The sequence below is a fragment of the Mandrillus leucophaeus genome, unplaced genomic scaffold (genome assembly GCF_000951045.1).
Source record: "Mandrillus leucophaeus isolate KB7577 unplaced genomic scaffold, Mleu.le_1.0 Scaffold5, whole genome shotgun sequence".
NCBI lineage: Eukaryota > Metazoa > Chordata > Mammalia > Primates > Cercopithecidae > Mandrillus > Mandrillus leucophaeus.
The window spans coordinates 14,490,127-14,502,452 of NW_012105364.1; the positions used below are offsets into that span (position 1 = coordinate 14,490,127).

Sequence of the window (12,326 nt, forward strand, 5' to 3'; positions counted from 1 at the left end):
ACTTTATTTACAAAATCAGGCAGTGGGCCAGATTCAGCCAGTGTACCATAGTTTGCCAGCCCTTGGCAAGAACATCTATATGGTCTTTTACTTTCTGTATTTCTTCAAAAAACATTCTATGTGAAACCCCCAAGTTATAAAAACAAGAGCAATTTTAAACAGCAAGACTGACTTTAATTCTGTAGCTTGATTGCAGGTTTGCATTTTGTTTTCCACGTGGATTATAATATACATAATTTGAAAGTATAATATGTATTCAGAAATTAACAGAAAATTGCCAAATATCCAGTACTCTTCAAGTATACGTAAATGATTCTGATTCAATGATAAAATCTACTCTAAGTCAGAGTCCCTTGACCACATACTACTTGGATTTTACCATTGGAGTAGGATAAAAACTTTTCTTTTTAGGCCACTATATGCTGAAGCATTGATTTACTAAACAGCACTTACATGATAGGAAACAGAATAATTGAATGGTGCTTCTATCTTTTCCTTTAGAGAATTATATGTTCTCACAAATGCAGGGGCATAAGATATATTTTTCCAAAGCAAGGGATGGGAGAACCATAATAGTGCATGTTTTTACTCTGTTATGTTTTCTAGGCCTAAATCTGTAAAGACAATTGTCTCATACTGTTCTCAAAATCAGTTTAAAGATGAAATGCTGTTTGTAAATACCTATGCAGTTAGATCATAGGCAATGTAATAGCATAATAGCAAGCAGACTGCTGCATTGTTTTATTCCCAAAATTAACTCTAAAAATTGTTACTCTTTGAACCAATAATATGTCCCTCAGAACAATGCTCCCCGAACTGGGCTACACATAAGAATTACTTGTGGCTGTTTTTAACATGTAAACTCCTGGGCCCCTTTCTCTGGCTTCTGCATGAGATAAAACACTCACTGGACTTTACTTTGTCTCTTTCTAGAACTCTGATAAGGTTGGACCAAGTGATTCAGTCCCCACCACATACTATTCTGAAGTTAGGAACATTAATGCCTTTAACAGATAAGAGAACTAGGGCTCAGAGAACTTAACTTGCTTAAGTCACATGTTCATAGGCTTAAAATCTTTCCCAATAGAGACATCCATTTCTCTTATGTCATTAGAAAGGAATTAACCAGTCGGTGGGGTGACATAACACCCATATTCTAATGTAGGACTCAAAATTGCCTACTTTTTCCTTTTCAATAAGTGTCTAGTATACAAGTCATAGGAAAACTAAATCGAATACAAAACTGAAAGGTTACTCTACTAGTAAATATTATATTTAATAGTGGAGTATTTCCTATCTGGCCTATGACCATTTTAGTTTTGCTGATTTTTATCCTTTTATGTTCCTCAAAAGTTTAAAAAAGAATGGCTCCAAGCTGGAAAGGGGTCACTTGTGCTTCAAAGGATGGTACAAAGCGAGTGACTTTAATTCTGTAGCTTGATTACTGGTTTGCATTTCGGTTTTTTTGTGTGTGTAGATTATAATACACATAATTTGAAAGTGCAGTATGTATTCAGAAATTGACAGAAAATTGCTAAATATGTACTACTCAAGTATACATAAATAATAAGGATCACCTTATACATAAATAATAAGGTGAATGGGGTGGATCAGGAAAGGACAGGAAAGCAGGTGAAATAGGCAAAATAGAGAAAATACCTTCTATAGGTATTGTCCTAGGATGAAAAATACATTTTATCAAAGTGTCAAATCTGCACCTTGGTACTCAGTAACATTTGTGAGAGTATCTCTTTTGTTTTTAATGTAATATTTTCAAATTGCAGGTTAAAAAGCAGAAAATGCAGTGGTAAAAGGAAGTGGAGTAGGGCTCTGGATTATTCTGAATTGTTTCCTCTTTCCACAGGCTGCTCAACTTGGAGAGGTTTCGTTTAAACATTCCCACTATAGTTTCATATTCTCTGTTGATATACACATGGTAAAAATAACCATGAGGTGAATATGTGAAACTAAAGCAAAACAAATTCTGCAAGAATCACATCTCTAGGAAATACTGTTTTGTAGCAAGTACCTCAGTTCAAACATAATTTATAGATTAAATTTGTGGCATGGAAAATAGGCTGCAATAAAAATGTTTTCTTTCTATACAATAAATCATCAAGAAAATGTTAGATTGTAGTCACGACTCTTTTAAAAAAAAAATTCAGGTATTTGATGCATATTGTTCTCACAGTAAAAACTACAAAATCAAATAAAAAAAATAAAAATCAATGTTCCATACTCATGAAATTGGGAAATTACTACTCTTTCTTGAGACCTATCCAGTAAAAATATCTTATTATACACAGTAAAAGAATGCCAAGACAGAGGTAGGATCTAGATGTTTTAAAAGCTGTGGGAATGTGGGAAAAGTAAACCAAATCAGCATTTACACTGACAAATTCTAGGGACACTATATAGTTATCTTGTGCCACTGGGCCCAGCAGTTCCTTTGGCTGCCAGATTCTGTTGCCTTCAGGCTGTTTTTGCACTTCCTTGATATTTGGAAGCTGCAGAGTAAGTCTCCTTTCTCTGGTAAAACTGGCCCAAGAACATCGAGGGAAAGAGGAGCTATAACCCATCTGCTTTGCAGCTGGAGAAAATTGAAAACTAAAATTGAATTGAAGTTGAAATGTACAGATAATCCATGTTGTGCCCATAGAAAGTCAGTAGCAGCACCAAGAAGGCAGGAAAATTTAGGAATTTTCGAAAATAGTAGCATGTTATCAGGGCCACTCTGCACGACTCCAGGAGCATGGGTCCCATGGCAGTGTGCAGTAGTTATACAATCACCCCTTTTAGGGATGGGATGAAATATTTTGTGGAATGAAAGAAAGATTAAACATTTTATATTTTTTTCTTTACACCAATAGCTATTCTGATAAATAGGTTTTTAAATATCACTTATGGGTATTCCAGAACTTTAGATTGGTCTTACAGAATAGAGCCAACATCAGTAAAAATATAAGGTTTGCAAAGTTTCTTTTCAGCTTTCCTTAATATTCCAGAGCTTTCTTATTTTGTTTTCTTTTCCTCATTTGCTTCCAGAAGCTCAGTGCTTTAGATTTCCACACTACTCCTAGAAGGCAGTGATGACTAAATGGAGTAAACAAAAGCCTGTGTCCCCATGACCCAGGCTCTGCATATTTTAAGACCTTCTTTCTTCTCATCAAAGCAGATCTTCTGGATTCTACTTCCTGAGAGTTTCTTCTAAGTAGCTCACAATTTCACTGCCAATGTGTTAAAGGATGGTCATGGCTAAACAGTCCCCAACCTTCTCAGAAATATCTTCCCAACTTGCTTTCAGCACAAACCAGCAAGGGGGCATCTAACTGGAGGAGTGCTGTGCTGATGGCAAGATTGTTGTGAAAACTACTGTGATACCAGGATCTGACTATTCTCCCCCAAAGGAAACAAAGGCTGAGATAAACAGTTAATTCAAAGTGCTTATCCTCCTCCCCTTTTAATAAATAGGAAAATAGATATATTGTACAATCATAAAGAGAAAAATCTGATTTGCTTATTCTGAATGAGGGTTCTGCATCATTGAGCTCTCATAATGATAGATAAGTGCAGGGTTATGAACCAAAGGAGAGACTGAAGTATCAAAGAGGTAAAAAGCCAGAGCAGAGAAAGTGAGAGTTGAAACACAGGTATCATCATCTGTCCATCCCTCACACCAGATGTAAGATGCAAGGTGTATCACTTCAGCTGGTAAAGCCTCAGTTTCCTTTTCTGCAATCTGGGTTTGAAGTTGGAATTAATATTTCTTCATCTCAGGATGCTTGGCAGCTATAGTGTAGGTTAAATGTGATCATGAGTACAGAGGATGGCATGGAATCTGCCACAGTTACTTGCTCAAGAAATGGTAGGTCTTATTGTTATTGCCCTTTTGAGTCTCATTATTTACTCAACTTTCTTTGCAAAAAAAACTTGTTTAAAAACTTATCTCTTATTATTCTCTCCAAATGACAGAAATAAATGTACTTGACAAGTAATGGTGCATATGATTAATATCCATACTTCTTTCCTATTTAGAGCCAATCTGTGAATCACATTTAAGCTGGCTTCTGGAAACAATTTCCAGCACATTCTACTTGCAGTCAGATGAAGCTGCAATTTTCTTAAAATATGAAGCAGTTTGGGTGCTGGGCAGAACATGTATTCAGTCTCATAAACATAAACATTTTTTATGTGGCATTTAAACATGAACTATGCGACTCCAAAATGCTACAAAAATATAAACAAAATAATTTCAGGAATAAAGAGATAAAGTTAAAGAAAAATAGAGAGGAAGTAAAAAAAGAGATAAGTTTTCTATGATATGAGAAAGTTGGTCAAGGATAAACATTTGGTTTTATAATTTTTTTAGAGGGAGATAGTAGCACATTCTAGAAATTGTTTAACATTATATGTCAAGTGACTTTGGCAGTTACTTCTTACTATTCTGACCTTGTTCTAGTAGCGCCAGTCCAAGGCCAGCATTGTGCCTTTCTTCAGCGATCACAACGGTATAGCCATGTTGAGTCAGAATGCGCTGGTGTAGCCCAAGCTCTGTTTTGCTGTAGAAAGGAGGCCTGTAGAGTATGGCCCTTCGGCCATGGCTGCCAAAGTGTGTCTCCATTGAGTCTTCGACCTAAGAAAAGAAAGCATAAAATTTCAATATAAAAAAGTAGTACATTTCCCTTGAAGGACATCACGAATGCAAATCAAGGACTATTTGGGAAGTTTTTCTTAAGTTTTTCTCTAGAAGTGAAAGACAATTTCTCTGAAAGACTGACAAGGACAAAGATGACCTCATATGCAAGAACTGAAGGCCAGCTGAATTGTCCTCACTGTAACAGAAAGATGAAAATTTTAGGCTATAAAATATAGAGGTTCTTGGAGGAATACTGATGCATAGAAATATAGAGCTCAACTCTAGCTGAAAATACAAATTAATAGCAGTGCCTTTCATCTGCACTGTGCTTTTATAAAGTAGTTCTAGCTGCATTGTCTTTCAATAGCTCTTTTAGGTAAACACGGTCGAGGAAACACTCAGAGAGGATGGGTTTTGTACGGAAAGGACATGGTCAGGAAGGGGTAGAGGTGAGAAGCAGTCCAGAGCTCTTTGTAGATAAACAATGCTGCACTTTCTCTCAATTAGGTTGTAGCAAAACTGGAACGCATCTCAGTGAGACAGAATGGGTCTTCACATGTGAGGAGAGGAGAACTACTGAAGTATCATAATTCCAGGTTATTATCTCAATAGTTTATTGCTCTTTCATATAAATATTCCTCTTTCTCAAAATAGAAATTGCAATTCTACTAACAAAGGAGATTTTTGAATTGACAAGGAAAAAGAAGGCTGAAATTTAAATTCATTATAAGGCTTAATGGCAGATACTGGGGTTTTTCTGAAAACTTGAGATTAAACCTCGATAAAGTACAGATGATTTTTATTACTAGAAGGAGTGATGAGATTGCATGAAGGTCAGCAAAAACCAGGAGAGACGCTGAACAAGAGGAGCCAAAGGAGGTGGTGGAGAAGATGACGGGGACTTGGTAAAAAACACAGCTGGGAATCTAAATTACTTGCAATGACAGCTCTGAGTCAACCTGTCCATTTTATTAACCTAAAATATGATCTCTTTCATATTGTGAATGCCATGTTATTCAGCACTTAAATGTCTTCATTATTTCCCATACTGATAGAATCAATCAATTCTACATCTTTTATTTTTTCTTTTATTGTTTTTATTTTTCATTTTTTATTTTTTTTGAGACAGAGTCTCGCTCTGTTGCCCAGGTTGGAGTTCCGTGGCGCAATCTCGGCTCACTGCAAGCTCCTCCTCCAGGGTTCATGCCATTCTCCTGCCTCAGCCTCCAGAGTAGTTGGGACTACGGGAGCCTGCCACCATGCCCAGCTAATTTTTGTATTTTTAGTAGAGATGGGGTTTCACCTTGTTAGCCAGGATGGTCTCGATCTCCTGACCTTGCGATCCGCCCACCGTGGCCTCCCAAAGTGCTGGGATTACAGGCGTGAGACACCGCACTCGGCCCAATTCTACATCTTTATCAAGAAACACAAGATCATTTAAACTTATACCCTGCCTTCCTACTCTGGTCAGATCACATCACACTCTTAATCATCTTTATTCCTGACCCACAACCTGCTCTTTTGCACATCACTGTTCCTTCCACCTACAATTCCTTCCTCTTTTCGTTATTTCGCTTATCAAATTCCAAATCAACTCTCAATAGTCAAACATTATCTCTTATGGAAATGTTTAATTGAAATGCATACTTTCATTAGCACTCATGAAAGGAAATTACATTTTTCTCATATCAGCCCCTTAACAGCCCAGCCTGCATTGTTCATGTCTCTCAAATGTCTATCCCAAGACATGATATATGGTACATGCTTAATAAATGAAGATATTTAGTAAATTAATGAATCATAGCAGTTATCAAAATATTTGAAGACGCATATTGAAAGAAAGAAGAAACAGAGTTAGATTGTAAATCCTTTGAGGTCAGGAACCATATGCTATTTTTTTATTGCTTACAAACTATTGCTAGCTGAAAATTCATAGATAAAGCATAGAGTAGTTCAGGAGGACACAAACTCTGGATCTAAACTGCTGTATTCAAATCACCTGGCTGCACCAGCATTATCTGTGTGACTTCAGACAATACCTTCTTCCTAAGGTGCTATGAGGATTAGACAGTTAACACTTGTAAAGTGCTCAGAACCATGCTTGCTATGTAGGAGGTACTATGAGGTATTTTTTTAAATAATAACATATCAAAAAGAACAATGAGTCTGGAAAAACTGCTTCTGAGTTTGCGCTCTGCCTGGCACACGTTAACATAGTTGCTTACTATGTGTGTGATAAGTATAATGAATATAATGAAAAGGAATAGAACTCTGGCTAATCGTACCTTCTGTACGTGCTACTTTGGGAGAACGAGATTGATTAGATATTTTCCTTTGTTAAAAGACACTGCGTTTTATTGATGAGAAAACCATTTAAATGCAACAATTTAAGTGAAACTTGGGACACAATTCTCCCCAAATGTTATAATTGTTGGCAATAATAAATGTGTAAGGAGTGTTTGAAATCAAATACACATTTAGCCTTTGGACACAGGGGTTAGAGGGAACTGAGTAGCCTGTAGAAAGCCAAAGTAAACAAACAAGTGTCTAGGTGCAAGGGGAAGACAGATGCTTCCCAGTATATCAGTGTCACTCAAGCAAACCCCCTGTGTCCAGAATTCCCATGTCACATTTTCTTTTGTAATCACAGGATGCTCCTCTCTATTACAGCTGGTTCAAATACAAAAGGGATTTCACACAAGGAAGATATATTTTAAAACTTTGAGTAGTTTTCATTTTGAAAGATACCATCCTCTTTTTCCCCAAATAAAGATCAATTTAAGCAAGAACAATGTAACTTTTACTAATATACCCTGTAGAGGGTATACTACATCTAAATAAAGTACAATTATTGGCCATATTTGGTAATAACCTTCATAGCATAGACTGAAATTTTAACCCACATCTCAGACTATAGGGAATAAATAGGAAATGAGCTTGTCAGTAGCATTATGTTGTATTATCCTGTAATACAAACTGCTGCTGTCCTTGTCATATTTATAACACACTGTATCAGCAGAATGGCTCAATACCAAAGGGTAAGAAGAGTTTCAGCCAGTCTGACAACAGGTGCACACATTGCGTATGTGAAATTAAAACGATGTGAACAATTATGTCAACCACACTAGCAAGTGCGAGGTCATCAAACGCTAATAGCAGCACTTTCAGAAATAAGAGGTCCTGATTATTCTCACAATTCCAAAGGTATATTTTTAATGGAAGAATACGTTCAACCTGGCCACTGCTACAACAACTTCACTTGAAACAACCCTGCTGGCCCAGAATTTAGAAAAGAATGAGTGTTACTGAATGTTGATTCTGAGTGTTCACTTGCGTCTCTCTCATCTTGAGAGAGCTGCAAAATATTTCCTTATCCCTTTGTTAGACGACATAAAAGTTATTTTATAACTGGACACTTTTTATTTTTACTGAAAGGATGTCCAAAATCTGAAAACTTTGTGCCATCTGAGATAAAGCAAAGGACAGAATGTTGTCATAAAGTACTGGGAGCATTGGATGCAGCAATGTAGAGTAAAAAGAGAAGACTGGGAATCAAAAATCTGGATTTGAATTCTGGCTCCATCACTGCTTGCTTCATCTACTGAGCTAAATTATTTAATCTACCCACATCAGAGTTTTCTCACATGTGTAAATGAAGTAACAAATCCTACTGTATCAGGGAATTAAATGAATTTTCAATATGAAAGTGTCCAACATGGTGTCTCACCAATAAATTATGTTAAAGATATGTAAATAAAACTGAATAATAATCTATATTATAGTATAATTTTATATTCAAAATTCCATAAGCTTTTCAATTAATATGGTTTGATCTCTGTCATAACAGGCATTTTTGCAATAATATGTATGATTTCATATACCTGATATACATTTTCCTCTATAGAAGTCATTATGTTTTAATGCATAAATATAATTTGTTTACTTATTACATTTATTTGATTTTATTTTCCTGGGCCTCCCGTATCTTAGAAACTTATTATGTTTATTTTCTCTCTCTTCATACCAGGATGGAAGCTAAATGAAAGCATATGTTTTTGTCTGTTTTGTTCAATTTTGCTTTCCCAGCCTAAAAACAGTACTTGGCATATAAGAGACACATAACAAATATTCTTTGAATGAGTGAATACAAACATCTTTTCCTTCAATATGTAGAAGTCTTTGTTATAAATAAAGCCATGGAAGACTGGGAATAGAAAGTGGTTAAGACTTGTATTCACAAATTTATTTCAATAGAACTGTAAATACTAGCAAGAATGACAAATATAGAGTTAAATATTTAAGTAAAATAATGAATTTACAGTAAAAAATTTAATAAAGAGCTACATTATAAAAGTACTGCATTTCTCAGTTACTTACACTGTTAAAAAATCTTTACCAAGACTCACCATGAAACCAAGAAATATAGCTCTTCAAAATACAGTAAGGCTGAAAAATAAAACTTGTTTTTTTTTCATATAGCAGAAAGATTTTTTTCTGGATTTATTAAAGTAGCCATGTATTTATGACATCTTTTGATGCTCAAATACAAATCATCTAGTAGACTTTGGATGTGTGTCATATATGACTAAAAGTTAAATCGCCTTCCTGGTCCAGATTTTGGCATTTTAGAAATATTATAGAGTCTATCATAGTGAATTATGTTTTCATTTTTCCACTGTAAGAATAAAATACAGATTCTCTTCCCCACTCGTGAAATGTACACTTATTTTTGGGAATGTAAGAAGTAAATGGAAGGAATTTTCTGGGATCTATATCATATACATTTTCTATTTAAAAAATATCTTATAATTGCAGGACACAGGTTTCTGGATATGCAAGCTGAGGCTTGAAAGGATGTCCCTCTCTAAACGAAGCTTTAGTGTACTTCTGTCTGCATCTTACAGCTGATTTAACTGAATCTCAAGCTGATTATGGGAGAGCTACACATTTCTCACATTTCTCAGAACTACTCCATGTCACAGAGCACCTTCTGACTGTACTCCCAAACTGTATTTTGGGGCTATCCCAACCTTCAATATCTAATGGTAGGCAAGTTCACTCACGTGTGGATTTATATACAAATAAGAGAGATAAAAAAAGTAATAAAGTTTCCTTATCAAAAATGTATTCCTGCAGGGCATGGTGGCTCACGCCTGTAATCCCAGCACTCTGAGAAGATAAGATAGGAGTATCACTTGAGGTCAGGAGTTCAAAATCAGCCTGGCCAACATGGTGAAACCTTGTCTCTACTAAAAGTAGAAAAAAAGTAGCTGGGCATAGTGGTGTACCTGTAATCCCAGCTACTCTGGAGGCTGAGTCAGGAGAATGCTTGAACCCTGGATGTGGAGGGTGCAGTGAGCTGAGATCGTGCCACTGCACTCCAGCCACAGTGACAGAGTGAGACTCTGTCTCAAAAAACTTTTCAAAAAGTAAAAAAAAAAAAAAATGTATTTCCAATAGAGCTTTGATGAAATAGCACCCACTTAAACAGGCATCGTCAAAACCCATTATCACCTATATCCCTCAATATAATTTTCCCACTGGCACACTTTGCGATGTATAACTATATATTATTTGTTTAATGTCCGCTTCTCCTACTATGTTCCATGAGGGCCTAGATTTGTCTGCTTTGGCCATTGTTGTATATGCAACTTACTGCCAGGTTCTAAATAAGAGAGAATGGATGAATAAATGAGCAAATGAATGGATACATAAATGCAAAGTATGAGCTTACTTTTTTATAAATACACACACCCTTTAATTATTTAACTATTAGGTGGGAAAAAAAATCTACTAGAATATCTCAGTCAAGGGTTCAATATCTGCATCTCAAGCCATAAAATATTCATGACCTCTTCATCTCCAGTGACTCTCCTCCACTTCGTTTCAAACACTTGCTCCAATGGTCATATCTTAGACATTGTAGGTCCCAGAACAGCCCCTCCTCTGAAATTATAAAATTTCAGATATTCCATTCTTTGATTGCACTGAAGCATCTGGCTCTTCTCATTTATTTCCAATGTATTGGTTCTTCAATCATTAGTCTTTTCACCAACAATGTTTTTTTTTGTTTTTGTTTTTTTTTTTTTTGAGACAGGAACTGGCTCTGTCACTCAGGCTGGAGTGCAGTGGCATGATCTAGGCTTACGACAACCTTCGCCTCTCAGGCTCAAGCCATTCTCCCACCTCAGCCTTCCAAGTAGCTAGGACTACAGGTACATGCTACCACATCCAGCTATTTTTCATTATTATTATTATTTTGTAAAGATGGGGCTTTTACCACCTTGCCGAGACTGGTCTTGAACTACTGGGCTCAAGCAATCCATCTGCCTCGGCCTCTCAAAGTGCTAGGATTACAGGTGTGAGCCACTGGGCACAGCCTAAACTTTCTACTGGCCTCCTTTTTCCTCAGCTTCTCTCTCTGCAGTTCAGATTCCATGGTCCAACACTCCAACCACCCTCTATCTAATATATTAAATTTCCTTGCTCTGCTGCACTTCCTTCACATCCACATGGCAAAACATCAAACATGAAAGAGCTTGGAATCCACAGTAAATCCTCTGCCTTTAAGGATCTAACATCCCACCAAGAAAATCAGACGTAAGCAACTAGTTATAATAAACTAGGATAAGTCCAGTAAGTCAGGAGGCATAGGATGCTGTGGAAACACTGAGCTGAGGGACCTGAGGGAGATCTCAGCAACCTGCCTGTCCTGCACCTGGGCTGGGATTGCTGAGAGCTCCTGAAGAAAAGCACCCGGTGGGACAGATTCTGGATGGCAAAACCGATTCTGCCTCTGTCCTCTGGCTTGTTCTCATCATTCTTTCGTTTGCCCATTTAACATTTTCGAGCATTTTCTATGTAACAGGCATGGTCTTAGGGTCTGGGAATGCAACAGTGAAGTAGTCTATCCAGGTTCTAGCCTTCATTAGGAGCACTAGTGTTTAGCAAGAAGAGCAATAAACCATTAATGAAATCATATAATTTCTGATGGAAATCAGGGTTCTGGTTTGTTAAAGAATGACCCAGGAGCTCTTTTAGATGATTTGGTGTTATTGCTTGCCTATATTGTGAATATCGTGTATGAAAGAAAATAAGTAATTAAATTAAATTGGTAATTTCTCTTCTTATCTTTTCCTTGCCTTGAAGAATTGTCTTTTTTCTCTTGAAGTTCCTTGCTGTTGACCTTGAAGGTCAGTACCATGAATCCTTTTTATTGTGAGTGGCAAATAGGGTCAGATAGGCAACAAGAAATGACTGACAATGATCATAAAAATGGAGCAATGCAACGCTACTTATTATCTTGTTAAGTAGCTAGTAGGAAACCTAAATGCAGTGAGTAGTGGAAAATTTAAAGGTTGATAACTCTGTGCTGGTCTTTATACATAGGTTCGACTTTGAAGAACTTTGATTCGGTTTTCTAAAGTTGTGTCAGGGAGGAGGCAGATGAGGAAAACTGGACTTAGGATAGACAGAAAAAGAGTGCTTTTCTTGTTTTGTTTTCTGGATGGATGAGTACCCTGATAGAATTTCAGAAGGCCAGACTTTTACTACCTAAATCACAGTATTTTCTAAAAACCTCAAGCCACCCCTTCCATATTGCAGAAAAGAGGTTAAAAAAAAGAGGGAAGGAAGGAAGGAAGAAAGGAAGGAAGGAAGGAAGGAAGGAAGGAAGGAAGGAAGGAAGGAA

The 12,326-nt window shown here is 36.6% G+C and overlaps 1 protein-coding gene across 2 annotated transcripts in view; it reads right to left on the reverse strand.

Annotated features, from left to right (window-relative positions):
- Positions 1-12,326, reverse strand: part of CPED1 (cadherin-like and PC-esterase domain containing 1) — a 327,742-nt gene that overhangs the window by 296,173 nt on the left and 19,243 nt on the right. For both annotated transcript variants that reach the window (XM_011995975.1, XM_011995976.1), the window contains exon 3: positions 4,450-4,633. In XM_011995975.1, coding sequence (XP_011851365.1) covers positions 4,450-4,633 — 184 coding nt within the window. The remainder of the gene's footprint in view (positions 1-4,449; positions 4,634-12,326) is intronic.